This window comes from Megalobrama amblycephala, linkage group LG20 (genome assembly GCF_018812025.1).
Source record: "Megalobrama amblycephala isolate DHTTF-2021 linkage group LG20, ASM1881202v1, whole genome shotgun sequence".
In the NCBI taxonomy this organism is placed as follows: Eukaryota; Metazoa; Chordata; class Actinopteri; order Cypriniformes; family Xenocyprididae; genus Megalobrama; species Megalobrama amblycephala.
Genome location: NC_063063.1, coordinates 33,714,866 through 33,729,650, shown reverse-complemented (window position 1 = coordinate 33,729,650; position 14,785 = coordinate 33,714,866). Strand labels below are relative to the sequence as shown.

General features: G+C 36.6%; 3 protein-coding genes and 1 pseudogene across 6 annotated transcripts in view; all 4 read left to right on the top strand.

The window, feature by feature from the left end:
- The window catches only part of dydc2 (DPY30 domain containing 2), a 10,617-nt gene extending 9,612 nt beyond the window's left edge, over positions 1-1,005 (top strand). The window contains exon 7 of the mRNA XM_048171461.1: positions 884-1,005. Within this exon, the coding sequence (XP_048027418.1) occupies positions 884-925 (42 nt within the window). The 3' untranslated portion in view covers positions 926-1,005. The remainder of the gene's footprint in view (positions 1-883) is intronic.
- Positions 1,006-1,139: 134 nt separating this feature from the next.
- On the top strand, positions 1,140-5,175 carry selenou1b (selenoprotein U1b). The gene is made up of 5 exons (XM_048171460.1): positions 1,140-1,512; positions 1,867-1,958; positions 4,015-4,155; positions 4,236-4,400; positions 4,755-5,175. The coding sequence occupies exons 1-5, from the start codon at positions 1,368-1,370 to the stop codon at positions 4,851-4,853; spliced, it is 642 nt and encodes a 213-aa protein (XP_048027417.1). The 5' UTR covers positions 1,140-1,367; the 3' UTR covers positions 4,854-5,175.
- A 244-nt stretch (positions 5,176-5,419) lies between these two features.
- Positions 5,420-8,741, top strand: LOC125255655 (annotated as a pseudogene).
- Positions 8,742-10,043: 1,302 nt separating this feature from the next.
- pdzd7b (PDZ domain containing 7b) overlaps positions 10,044-14,785 on the top strand; it is a 35,620-nt gene continuing 30,878 nt past the window's right edge. For 3 of the 4 annotated variants that reach the window (XM_048170254.1, XM_048170250.1, XM_048170251.1), the window contains exons 1-6: positions 10,044-10,137; positions 12,974-13,045; positions 13,128-13,250; positions 13,462-13,636; positions 13,712-13,888; positions 14,094-14,241. In XM_048170254.1, the coding sequence (XP_048026211.1) occupies positions 13,039-13,045; positions 13,128-13,250; positions 13,462-13,636; positions 13,712-13,888; positions 14,094-14,241 (630 nt within the window). In that variant the 5' untranslated portion in view covers positions 10,044-10,137; positions 12,974-13,038. The remainder of the gene's footprint in view (positions 10,138-12,973; positions 13,046-13,127; positions 13,251-13,461; positions 13,637-13,711; positions 13,889-14,093; positions 14,242-14,785) is intronic. The other variant, XM_048170252.1, reaches the window with a different exon arrangement.

Genomic DNA, 14,785 nt, shown 5'->3' with positions numbered 1-14,785 from the left:
TAGATAGATAGATAGATAGATAGATAGATAGATAGATAGATAGATGATGGATAGATAGATAGATTGATTGATTGATTTATGATGGATAGATAGATTTATTGATTTATTGATAGATAGATAGATTTATTTATTTATTGATTGATAGATAGATAGATAGATAGATAGATAGATGATGGATAGATAGATGGATAGATAGATTGATTGATTGATTTATTGATAGATAGATAGATTGATTGATTTATTTATTGATAGATAGATAAATAGATTGATTGATTGATTTATTGATTTATTTATTTATTGATTGATTGATTGATTGATAGATAGATTGATTGATTGATTGATAGATAGATAGATAGATAGATAGATAGATAGATAGATAGATAGATAGATTGATTGATTAATGGGAGAAACAGGTTTTAGAAACTCCAAATCAAATGCTTTTCAAAATGATTCAGTGTTTGAAAGCGTTTAAATCACTAGCGACACCTGCTGGTCACAGTCATGTAAATGCAAACCTTTTGCAAACCAAGTGCAATTAAATGCAGTCTATAAATCATCAAACACTATTAAATATGAAGCGTCTGTACAGTATGTGCTCTTTTATTCATTTGTACGACACGTTCTGCGTGTTTTTATGAACAATCAACTACTACTCTGTTTTTGACACACGCTCTAAAGTTTCCCAAAGCGTCTCACATCAGTGTTTCGAAGCACATAAAAATAGGCTTCATTTTCTCTATGCACAGTACAATTTATGTATTTCTTTTGATTTTGAGGTGAAATATTGTACACTTTTTAGTGAGATTCATGTTAATAGTTCATCTCATACACAACAGAGCTAACTCAAAGACATAAATAAGATGTGTGTGTGTTTTGTGTGCAGGAGGAAGACGAGGAAGATGACGGAGCCGAAACCACAACATGACGTGTTTCATTATTAATCTCTGCTTTTGCTCCATTTAATCTCATGCATATTGATATTAAATGTTATTTATGATAACTGAACTTTTCTGTCGTGTTTTACTTTCTAGAATTAGTGTGTTTGGTGTCATAATACTGATTTAAAATCCATTTTTTAATAGATTTAATAACTCAATATGGTTTTCAGCCAAAGAAGAGATTAAAAAATGCCTTGGCAACACTGAGTGTCTGTTCTCTTTTACAATCAACATGATAAGCTTTAATTTGCTTGAGAAATCAGTGCATGAAGAGTGAATGTTTTTGGGAACAGAGGTCAATCTCCTCCCAGATTACACAATGGCTGGATCCAGATCGGCATTCGCAGCCGTTAAGCTCCGTCCAGACCTCGTGAGTCTCACACTGAGCTCAAACACACACCAGAGAAGCGTCTGGATTCAGTGTGAGTGATGGAGCTGCTGACCCGCACCGTGAGCTCTGTGGCTTCCAGCTTCATCGAGGCGTTGCGATCTTTCACTGAACTGTTTCTCACACAGCCTCTGTGTGCCACACTCTCTCATCTGGGTGAGACCGACCTCAAAACACTGGACGGAGGTGAGTGAGCGCTAAGAGACGCCGTCAAGTTCACACATGAGCGATCAACATGATTCACATCTTTATGCACAATAATGATGCTTCATTCAATGTTTTATATCTAATGAATGACATTTTTAAGAGTGACTGATTTGTGTGCATGAGAACAATTTAAAAGAAAAGGATGAAAAGAGAGAGTGAATGTTCAAAGATGAATAAATTGTCATTTGTTTTATTCCGTTTTCAGCACAGATCTCACTATATTTAGATGCTCTGTCGTAACGGTCTCATGACTGATGTCCTGCTGAAACACTTTCTCTTGCTAAAGTCGTGTATGTGAGAGTTGAAATGTGAAATTTGTCCCGTGATCTGCAGATGATCGAGTGTTTAAGGCCAGAGAACTGTGGGAGAGTTCAGGAGCGATTATCATGGCAGTGAGAAGACCTGGATGATTCCTGTGCAGAGAGGTACACACACACTCACACACACACACACACACACACACACACACACACACACTCACACACACTCACACACACACAGGCTTGGGAGGGTTACTTTAAAAAATGTATTCCGTTACAGTTACAAATTACTTCATAAAAAAAGTATTCAGTAACGTAATCCAGGTACCACAATATGAAAGTAATGTAATCTGATTACTTTTGGATTACTTTTGGACAGTGTTGGGGAAAGTTACTTTTAAAAGTAATGCATTACAATACTGCGTTCACACCGAACGCGTCTGGGACGTCAAATTCGCGCCAGACGCGTCTAGTTGGACGCTTGAACGTCTTGTCAGTTGGAAACTAACGTTAGTAGCGGAAATTTAACTCTGTTGCCGCTACAGGTTTCCAATTGACGAGATTATGTGTTTATTCAGAGGATCTGTGCAGAAAGAGATGAAAGCCCCTCCCATGTTTAGACGCGCGAATTGAGCGAATTTTACGCGCGTCTGACTTCAAAATGTTCAAGCGTCCAACTAGACGCGTCTGGCGCGAATTTGACGCCCCAGACGCGTTCGGTGTGAACGCAGCATTACAACTAACCAGATTGTCCGATTCCTTCGCTTATCCTCTTCCAGGCAAGGTCTTTTTTGTTCCTGTCTCTATAAAAATATGATGACACATCATAGCTCAGGGTGGCCACACACAGCGACTATTATCTTTGTTCTGGTCTCCACCGCTGATCATGTCATAAACACGTTACCAAAGCAGAGTCCCTGATTGGTTAACGCGCCGCGAATTTACGCCAAAGTTCAGATTTTTCAATTCGCGCGTCAGACGCGTCAGACGCGTGAACGCTCAATTCGCGCCGCGCCATTCGCGCGTCAACGGCCGATTCGCGCCGCGCTATACGCTTGATTCGCGCCGCAGGATGTCTAGACGCGCGTTTAAATTGACTTAACATGTAAATCAGACGCCTCAGACGCGTTCGGTGTGAACGCAGCATAAAAAAGTAACTAATTGCGTTACTTTGTTACTTTTTATGAAAAGTAATGCATTACATTACTTTTGCGTTACTTTTTCTCACCGGGGCTGGGCTTGCTTGTTTGTTTTTTAATAACAACAAAAAAGATCTATTTTTGGCAAAAAGGCCCATTCACACCAAAAGTGAAATAAATAAGCCTCAGGCTGAAGGAAAAGCATATTTACTCCTGTACAGTAGAGGGCGCAGCTCAAACAAACCTTTCAGCTGTGCTGCCATTCTGAATTAAAGAAGAATAGGATACGGAAGAAGGAAGTTCAAGTTCTTATTTCTAAATCTAAAGTATTTTTTGCTTATTAGTATGGTTGAATTAGGTATATTGAAGGTCAGCAGCAAAGACATTGGTTAATAATTGAGTTTAAATACATAAAGTATATTTGTGTAATTTAATATAGTTAATTATTACAGGTTTGCAAAAATTCTGAGATTGCATTTCACTGTTTTTATTCATTTTGAGGAATACTGAATGTTTTCGTGCAAGTGAGATGAGTAAATGCATGTTCACATTTAGTCTAAATCTACAATAACCACCACCTCTGACCTTTATTCCTCTCAACATGGGGACAAAATGTCAGTTAATAAATGTGAAAAAGTAACTCAGATATTTTGTTGTAAATTGAAAAAGTAATGCGTTACTTTACTAGTTACTTGAAAAAGTAATCTGATTACGTAACTCAGGTTACTTGTAATGCGTTGCTTTTGGATTACTTTAAGGTCACATGTATAAAAGGAAGAAAGAAATTACATTTTTAAATGTAATTTTAATTATTTCTTCTCAATTTCTGCAAGTTTTTAAATTTTACACGTTCCATACTTTTAAATGGGTCTCAAAAATAAAAATATTTAAAAAATCTGATAAATTATCTATTGCAATATTATTATCGTTGTTGTTGTTTAGAGTTTAAAAATATAAAAGTGACATCAGATCATAACCAAACTGAACAAGCTCGGATCAAACATTTCTGTTTAAGTTTGTTCTGCTTTAATCTTGTATTCAAGTCTCTCTCGTGTGTGTGTGTGTGTGTGTGTGTGTGTCAGGAGGCGTCTGAGCTCTCCTCTCTGAAGCCTCAGCTGGATGACTGTGGAGTCGCTCTATACGCTGTGGTCAAAGAGAACATCGGCACAGAGATTCAGGACTTCAGACCCTACTTCAACGGAGAGATATTCCTCGATGAGAAGGTGATTCAGATCCTCACATATTAACTGTCAAACAGATGCAGAAGTCGCTCGCACTGAATCCGTGTGTCTCGTGTGTTCAGAGAGGATTCTACGGGCCTCAGGAGCGCTGGATGGGCGTCTCGGGGATCCTGCGGGCCGGCGTCTGGACCAACGGCTGGAGGGCGTATCAGAACGGATACTGGGGTAACGTGCGGGGCGAGGGCTTCGTCTTGGGTGCGGTTTATGTCATCGGACCTCGTCAGCAGGTGCATGAACACAGCAAGTTTTGGTTACACTTTATTTTAAGGTGTCTTTGTTACACTGTAATTAAGTATTGAGTAATATTAAGTAACTACATGTACTTACTATTGGGTTAGGATTAAGGTTAGGCTTGATTTTGGGTTAGTTGCATGTAATTATGCATAATTTATAGTTATTACTATAGTAACTGCATGTAACAATGACACTGTAAAATAAAGTGTTACCCAAGTTTTTAATCCAGATTCACACCACAATCACATGCATTGGACAGTGAACATGGTGATGGAATGAACACACTCTGCCTGATGCATGAATGCAAATATTGATTAAAAATGCTTTTCTATATGGTTTTCCCACAGGGAATCCTGCTGGAGCACCGGGAGATGGAGTTCGGAGACAAAGTCAAGAAATATGATGTGATTCAAGCTGTTAAACAGATAAAAACTGAATTAAAATAGTCACAAACTCAAGCTAAGCGTCCATATGTAAACACTACAGAATACACATGTAGTGTGTGTGTGTGTGTGTGTGTGTGTGTGTGTGTGTAGTTGATGACAGACTGACTCTAAACTCAGATGAAGGGTTTGTCTCGATGTTTCAAGCTCTACAAACACACACCTGTATCACCAACAATAAACACACACTGTAGTCTATCAAATGTGTGTCATTATTACTTTTGAATGCATTACTGTATTTTGAGTTTGTTTAATACTTTATTAAATAAATAAATGGTAAATTAAAATAAATAATAAAAATAATAATAAACAATGCCTCTTTCACAAGATGTAATATTTGGTGTCTCCAGAATGTGTCTGTGAAGTTTCAGCTCAAAATCCCCCACAGATCATTTATTATATTTGGGTGTGAGCAAAAACACACAGTTTATGTGTGTGTCCCTTTAAATGCAAATGAGCTGCTACTCCCCGCCCCCTTTCCAGAAGAGGGCGGAGCTTTAACAGCTCAACAACAACAAAGCTGGAGAATCTCACGCAGCCAAAATGACAAAAGTGTTCAGCCTTACATTGTTCAAACCGGAGTCGACACTGATGGAGAAATTAATGTTACAACTTTTAGACGTTTCTGAACGGTTAGTGGATACATTGATGTAGTTGCTGTGGATTTGATTCATGCAATCTAGAGATTTTTAAAACTGTAAATATGTTTAAACTATGTGAACTCTCTAAAACAACTTCTATATTCTGTTTAAAGCACCTCATCCATCATTTCTACATCTCAGGAGGATTTAATTTGGCAGGAAAACAGTTTGACAGGAATGTCAGATAAAGCTGAGGTCACGGTGTCATTCTGTTCTTTCCCCTGATTGGTTAATGCGTCTTTTATGCAGATTGTTCTGTTATATATAGTGTGAGAGTGAGACGAGCGCTGATGACCAGAACAACATCACACAGTAATCATCTGCAGACAGTAAGTAGAAATAAGTAGAATATTTTTTCTGTAGAATTGTGAATGACTGTGAAATGATTCTTAATTCTCATAATAATCCAGCATTTTCAGTGTTGCTGTGTATAAAGAAACATCAAAAATGGATTAAATGAATGTTTCTCTCTCTTTCTTCAGTGTTCCTGCCGGATCCGGAGGGTTTGTGTGTGGTGGGATTGTGTGTTGTTGCAGCGTACCTTCTGTTGGCCAACACGGATCTCTTTCTGATCCAACCGGACCAGACGGATGTGGACGCGCTGGCCAGAGCAGATCTCAGATCCACCACCGGAGGTGAGACTCCACAACATGGATCGAATTATATTTGATATATCATTTCTGTCTTGTTTTCCAGCACAAATATCTAAACATTCTTAAATCAAGATACATTTACTGGAGAAGCAAAATGACTGAAGATATCAAGTGTTCTTTTCTAAAAAATGTATTAAAATTAAGGGACTTTGTTTAAAACAAGAAAAAATATTATTTTTCTGACCCCACTGACAGATGTTTGTTTTTGTTTTAAGCACAAACTTGTTGCATTTTGACACATTTTTCAGAAAACAAGAATTAATATCTTCAGTCGTTTTGCTTTTTCAGTATCTTGATTTAACCCTTTAACTTTCACCCCTAGAAGGAGCCAATGAAAAAAATATTTTTCTTAAAATTCTTATTATTGGACATATAAAAAAATGACCTAAAAATTTATGTTTTTATCTAAAAGATATAAAACTCTACTGTACGGTTGAGAATCTTATTTTACATTTGCGGTATGGGCTTTTCTGAATAATAAACACACCTGCAACAGTGTTTGTACCTTCCATAATTATCAGGGTTCACATGAATATAAATTTATTTTAAAAAAAAGGGTGTTTAGAAATAAATAATACATTACATATTGTATTGTGGTGGTCAATATAATATCCAGGCCATTTTCACACTGCAAAAAATGTTGTTCTTACTTAGAGTTTTTGTCTTGTTTCTAGTCAAAATATCTTAAAATTCTTAATCAAGAAGCATTTTCTTGACAAGTAAAAATTATTTTCTTGTTTTCAGAAAAAATAAGTCAAAATTAAGTGAGTTTTTCCTTAAAACAAGCAAAATAATCTTATATCAAACCAAAAATAAGGTATATAATCTTGTTTTCAGTTTGAAATATGATTATTTTGCTTGTTTTAAGGAAAAACTCACTTAATTTTTACTTATTTTTCCAAAAAAAAACAAGAAAATAATTTTTACTTGTCAAGAATATGCTTCCTGATCTACGAATTTTTTGATATTTGGACTGGAAACAAGACAAAAACTCTAAGTAAGAACAGCATTTTTTCCAGTGCAGTGATTTTAATTCATAACAGTTTCAAAAAATTCAGCAAATTTCAGTAAATTCAGGTAATTTAAAGCATTTTACACAACAAGAACAGTTTTCACAACAGGAATACCTCAAGCTTTGTAAAATATCGAAGTCCATTTATCATGAATTCTTTGTTTAGTCATTTTACTTTGAAGAAGAATTTAGTTGGTGACTAATTAATAAAAAAGGATATATTCTATATGAATGCAATCCAGACATGCTACATCTGCCATTTTGGCATGTATTGCAATGTAAATTTTGTTGCTTCCATGCAATTTACAAGTCCTCTTCCAAAGTCTCATGGGATAGTAAAGTGTCTTTGTATGTCTGTAACACTCACTTTTCATTACCCAATCAGTTCCTTTCCACTATACGCAAAATAAAATACTGCATAAATGTATGTGTGAGTAACATTATTGAAATTGTATTTTAAATTCCATTGTTTATGTCTGCTTGAGGGGGGAAAAAAAATGTTTTTGGTTGTTCATGCATCTGTAATTTGCTGTTCAGTTCAACAAATAGGCATTCACTGAGTTAGTGTGTGTGTGTGTGTGTGTGTTTCTCAGAAGACGAGGGGAACTTTAAGGCCGTCTCTCTGTGGGAGCGGACGGGAGCCGTTATTATGGCTGTCAGACGGCCAGGATGATCTTTGTGCAGAGAGGTGCGTGAGTCTGTCTCATGTTATCATGTGAATAATGACACAGGACTTACAGTGTGTGTGTGTGTCAGGAGGCGTCTGAGCTCTCCTCTCTGAAGCCTCAGCTGGATGACTGTGGTGTATCTCTATACGCTGTGGTCAAAGAGAACATCGGCACAGAGATTGAGGACTTCAGACCCTACTTCAGCGGAGAGATATTCCTCGATGAGAAGGTGATTCAGGCATAATTGAGCAATAGACATTTGGGAGTTTGTTGACAGAATATATATATAGAGACGTTTACAGTTTCCTTCGATGTTCCAGATGTGTTTCTACGGTCCGAAGCGGAGGACGATGAGGGGTTTGGGAATCGCTCGGTTTGGAGTTTGGCGGAACATCCTGCGGGTGTGGAGGAAAGGTTACCATGGCAACAGGAAGGGGGAGGGCTTTGTATTAGGAGGCCTTTATGTGATTGGACCAGAGAATCAGGTGATTCACTCCATGCATGATATTAAAATGCCACTTGATGACTAGTGAATGACTATTAGTGCCTGAAAGCCATTGGTGGTGTTCTAGCTGTATGTGTTCTCATGTGTTTGTGTTTTCAGGGAATTCTGCTGGAGCACCATGAGAAAGAGTTTGGAGATAAAGCCGATCTCTCTGCGGTCCGGATGGCTGTCAGCAGGATTCAGAAAACAGAAGAGACTCGAGAGAATTAGATTCATATCAAATAATTCACCTTATCATCTGTGAACGTTCAGAAATATCTGAAAGTGTCTATATGACAGACTGATCCTAAACTCTAATGAGGGGACAGACTTGATGATTCACACTTCAGACCATCAACACACACACACACACACACACACACACACACACACACACACACACACACACACACACACACTACCAGTCAAGTTTGGAAACATTATTATTTTTAATGTTTTTGAACAAAGTCTCTTCTGCTCATTAAGGCTGCATTTATTTCATAATAAATACAGAAAAAACAGTAATATTGTGAAATATTATTACAATTTAAAACTATGGTTTTCTATTTTAATATACTTTAAAATATAATTTATTTCTGTGATGCAAAGCTGAATTTTCAGCATCATTACTCCAGTCTTCAGTGTCACATGATCCTTCAGAAATCATTCTAATATGATGATTTATTATCAGTGTTGGAAACAGTTGTGCTGCTTAATATTATTTTATAACCTGTGATTCTTTTTCAGGATTCATTGATGAATAAAAAGTTAAAAAAATATCAGCATTTATTTAAAACAGAAATCTTTTGTAACAATATACACTACCGTTCAAAACTTTGGGGTCAGTAATTTTTCTTTCTTTCTTTCTTTTTGAAAGAAATTAATACTTTTATTCAGCACGGATGTGTTAAATTGATAAAAAGTGAGAGTAAAGATTTATATTGTTAGAAAATATTTCTATTTTTAATAAATGCTGTTCTTTTCAACCTTTTATTCATCAATGAATCCTGAAAAAGTATCACGGGTTATAAAATAATATTAAGCAGCACAACAGTTTCCAACATTGATAATAAATCAGCATATCAGAATGATTTCTGAAGGATCATGTGACACTGAAGACTGGAGTAATGATGCTGAAAATTCAGCTTTGATCACAGGAATAAATTACTTTGTCAAATATATTTAAATAGTACACAGTTATTTTAAATTGTAATAATATTTCACAATATTACTGTTTTTTCTGTATTTATAATGAAATAAATGCAGCCTTAATAAGCATAAGAGACTTTCAAAAACATTAAAAATAGTAATGTTTCAAACTTCCATATATATATATATATATATATATATATATATATATATATATATATATATATATATATATATATATATATTTTTTTTTTTTAATTCCTCTTTGTTAATGTAAAACAAATCAAATTACTGTTACTGTAAGCAAACATTTGTAATGGTTTAAATAAAGAAATATGATTTTCCTTTTCCTCTTTATTTTCATTAAATCCTTTGTTAAAGTGTAGATCAAAGTCTGCATGCTTATGACAAAATTATTTAGTAAAAGTAGAAGTATTTTTAAAGTAATCTGTTGCCTAAAACAAAACAAAAAGAACTACACAAAATGTCACGCTTCCATGTATATATATAGAGGATCCGCCTCCGAGTGAAGATTGACAGGTGCGGAATCCAATAGAAATCTTACAACCTTTTCAATGCAGCCAATCACAGAGCGGGTCATGGCAGAGAACGCTTAACAGCCGCAGGAGTCAGAAATTGCGATGCTCGCGTCAGAATGGAAACAGGTACAACTTAAACAGGTAATTCATCTTCGGTTAAAGTGTTAGTAAGTGTCGACTAGAGAGTTCGTGTTGTTTATAACGGTATTTCATTCACCTGTGGCGTCTTTCACGCGCGATCTTTAATGATTAAAGCAACACGGCGCGTTTCTGCCGTTATTCAGAATAGAAATTAACGGAACTGCTTCTAATCGACTTGAACACATTAAACAGTTTCTATATATCGACAAGTACTGACATATAAGTTGGTTAAAGTGCTTGTTTGTGCTAGTTTGCTGTCTGAGGCGCGGAATGACACCTGAGTGCGCGCGCGCGTGAGCGCGGGATTACGACTGGAGCTGCGTCAGAGAAGCGCGTTCATGGATCAATCAAAAAGTGCCCAAATATTATTATTTACAACATCTTCACAACATGATAAATAATCACTTCATAAAAGTAATAAAGTAAAGAATTTATCTTGTTATAATCCACTTAAAACTACCATAAATACTATGATAATACTATACACTACAATACAATACTATTATAAATATGAATATAGTAAAGTAAACCTGTAAAAGGTCTTTTATTGGGTATCCTATTTGATACACCAAGCTTTTATGGCTCAAATAGTATGATATAGTGTGAATATGGAAGGAAAGAAACAGCTTAATTTTATTCAAAGGCCCAAACTAAGCAAAAATATGCATTTTGGTGCAGATTCTGATATTTATATGGATAAAAAAAATCAATTCTCATTTGAAACACTTATGACTTTAATTATGCATAAGCATCAAATACTGTAGAAGCTGTAAACACAATCACTAAACAATATTTTTTCATCTGGTACCAGCAGCGGTGAGAGTTTTGATGTTCATCACTGATGCGATTCAACATTTTGATGTTCTGACTTTATATCTCTCAATTCTGACTTTATATCTCTCAATTCTGACTTTATATCTCACAATTCTGACTTTATATCTCGCAAGTCTGACTTTATATCTCGCAATTCTGACTTTATATCTCGCAAGTCTGACTTTATATCTCGCAATTCTGACTTTATATCTCGCAATTCTGACTTTATATCTCGCAATTCTGACTTTATATCTCGCAATTCTGACTTTATAACTCGCAATTCTGACTTTATATCTCGCAATTCTGACTTTATATCTCGCAATTCTGACTTTATCTTTATATCTCTCAATTCTGACTTTATATCTCGCAATTCTGACTTTATATCTCGCAATTCTGACTTTATATCTCGCAATTCTGACTTTATATCACGCAATTCTGACTTTATATCTCGCAATTCTGACTTTATCTTTATATCTCGCAATTCTGACTTTATATCTCGCAATTCTGACTTTATATCTCGCAATTCTGACTTTATATCTCGCAATTCTGACTTTATATCTCGCAATTCTGACTTTATATCTCGCAATTCTGACTTTATATCTCGCAATTCTGACTTTATATCTCGCAATTCTGACTTTATATCTCGCAATTCTGACTTTATATCTCGCAATTCTGACTTTATATCTCGCAATTCTGACTTTATATCTCGCAATTCTGACTTTATATCTCGCAATTCTGACTTTATATCTCGCAATTCTGACTTTATATCTCGCAATTCTGACTTTATATCTCGCAATTCTGACTTTATATCTCGCAATTCTGACTTTATATCTCGCAATTCTGACTTTATATCTCGCAATTCTGACTTTATATCTCGCAATTCTGACTTTATATCTCGCAATTCTGACTTTATATCTCGCAATTCTGACTTTATATCTCGCAATTCTGACTTTATATCTCGCAATTCTGACTTTATATCTCGCAATTCTGACTTTATATCTCGCAATTCTGACTTTATATCTCGCAATTCTGACTTTATATCTCGCAATTCTGACTTTATATCTCGCAATTCTGACTTTATATCTCGCAATTCTGACTTTATATCTCGCAATTCTGACTTTATATCTCGCAATTCTGACTTTATATCTCGCAATTCTGACTTTATATCTCGCAATTCTGACTTTATATCTCGCAATTCTGACTTTATATCTCGCAATTCTGACTTTATATCTCGCAATTCTGACTTTATATCTCGCAATTCTGACTTTATATCTCGCAATTCTGACTTTATATCTCGCAATTCTGACTTTATATCTCGCAATTCTGACTTTATATCTCGCAATTCTGACTTTATATCTCGCAATTCTGACTTTATATCTCGCAATTCTGACTTTATATCTCGCAATTCTGACTTTATATCTCGCAATTCTGACTTTATATCTCGCAATTCTGACTTTATATCTCGCAATTCTGACTTTATATCTCGCAATTCTGACTTTATATCTCGCAATTCTGACTTTATATCTCGCAATTCTGACTTTATATCTCGCAATTCTGACTTTATATCTCGCAATTCTGACTTTATATCTCGCAATTCTGACTTTATATCTCGCAATTCTGACTTTATATCTCGCAATTCTGACTTTATCTTTATATCTCTCAATTCTGACTTTATATCTCTCAATTCTGACTTTATATCTCGCAATTCTGACTTTATATCACTCAATTCTGACTTTATAACTCGCAATTCTGACTTTATATCTCGCAATTCTGACTTTATATCTCGCAAATCTGACTTTATAACTCGCAATTCCGACTTTATATCTCGCAATTCCGACTTTATATCTCGCAATTCCGACTTTATATCTCGCAATTCTGACTTTATATCTCTCAATTCCGACTTTATATCTCGCAATTCTGACTTTATATCTCGCAAATCTGACTTTATATCTCGCAATTCTGACTTTATAACTCGCAATTCTGTTTTATAAAGACTGTTGGATGTGTCTGTTTTGTGACGCAGTGATCTGAGAGATCTCGGGCATTCTGGGACGAGTTCACGGCCTCCGACAGGACTGAGACTCACAGATGGAGGGTGAGACGGGTGAAGCAGATGAAGTGAATGAAGCCAGAGCGTGTGAGCGGCGAGAGCTGAACGCTGGTGTGTCTGTCTGCAGGTGAGATGGTGAGGTTGACGGTCATCAGGGGGGATGACGGTCAGCTGGGCTTCAGCGTGCGAGGAGGATCTGAACACGGACTCAGTGTCTTCATCAGCAAAGTGCAGAAAAACAGCGCTGCAGGTGAGAGGCTCTGTGTATTTATGTGTGTTTCCATGATGAAAGAGTTACTTAATCCTCTGGTCCTCTTCGTTTAGGGGTCACACTTATCTCCTTCTCGGTCAAAAGTGACCGAAGCCTTGAAATTCTGACTATATAACTCAATCCTGACTTTATATATCGCAATTCTGACTTTATATCTCACAATTCTGACTTTATATCTCACTATATAAAGAGCTGGCGGGTCTGTGTGTTGGTGATAAGTTAGTGGAGGTGAACGGCGTGAGTCTGGAGAACGTCAGCATGAGCAGCGCTGTGAAGGTGTTGTCGGGTCACGCTCGCCTCCGATTGGTCGTCCAGCGCGTGGGCCGCGTGCCTGGCGTTCGCTACACTAATGAGAAAACCACATGGTGAGTGTCACCAACCCAATCAAGCGGTTTGGGGTTTATATCTGTGATGCTCAGCGTGTGTGTTTGCGTGTTTAGGGTGGATCTGATCCATCGGCGGATGGTGGTTGAGGAATCGGACGCTCCAGTCTCCGTGTACAGCTCAGACGGAGCGCTGTGTCGAACGGTTCACCTGCATCTCTCGCACAACCAGCCCTGCCTGGGACTCAACATCCGTGGAGGACGAGAATACAACCTGGGCATCTATGTATCAAAGTCAGTACACACACAAACTATAGTGAGAGTAACATAAAGAATGCTGCATGCTGGGACTTTATATGCGCTGCTGCATGTAGTGGAACGTTACTGTTTGTAATTTTCATTGAAAAACTAATCAAGCTCTGATACAATGTGAAATGTGCTGGGGGGTTTTCTTTTGTGTTTTGATGTCAAAGTTTTGTGTCTGATTGGCTGTTTATAGGCTGGATCCTGGTGGTCTGGCAGAACAGGGCGGAGTTAAGATGGGGGATCAGATCCTGTCAGCCAATGGCGTGAGCTTTGAGAACATCAACCATTACAGAGCAGTAGAAGTGCTGAAGAGCCAACCTCATGTTATACTGACTATTAAAGTGAGTGAAACACACACACACACACACACACACACACACACACACACACAGAGCAGATGGCTGATGTGGCTCTCTGGTTTCTGTGTGTCAGGCTGTGCATTATTCACTCTGTTCCTGGATCAGGTATTCCTGCAAACTCATACACACTTAATGTCCATATAAACATGCCAACATTCATGACCAGGAACCAGATAAATGGTTTGGGAGGAAATAAGTCATACTGTTCTCTGTTAACAGTTATGTTTAAGCCAGTACAGACAAAACAGTCAACCTTGTCTAACACAAACTGGGGTTTGTGAAGCTAATAATTCATTAAATCATAAAATGTAAATTAACCACAAAAACAGTCAAAATAAAACGCTTACTAAAAGCAAATGTTTTATATATGATGTATATTTTGATATATATTGATATATTTTATTTGTTTTACCTGAATGTGAAGTCATGTAACTGAATTTTTGTAACAGAATTTTGACGTTTATACTGCGATTGTCAGAACTGCGAGTTCTAAGTCAGAATTGCGTGATATAAACTATATAAATCG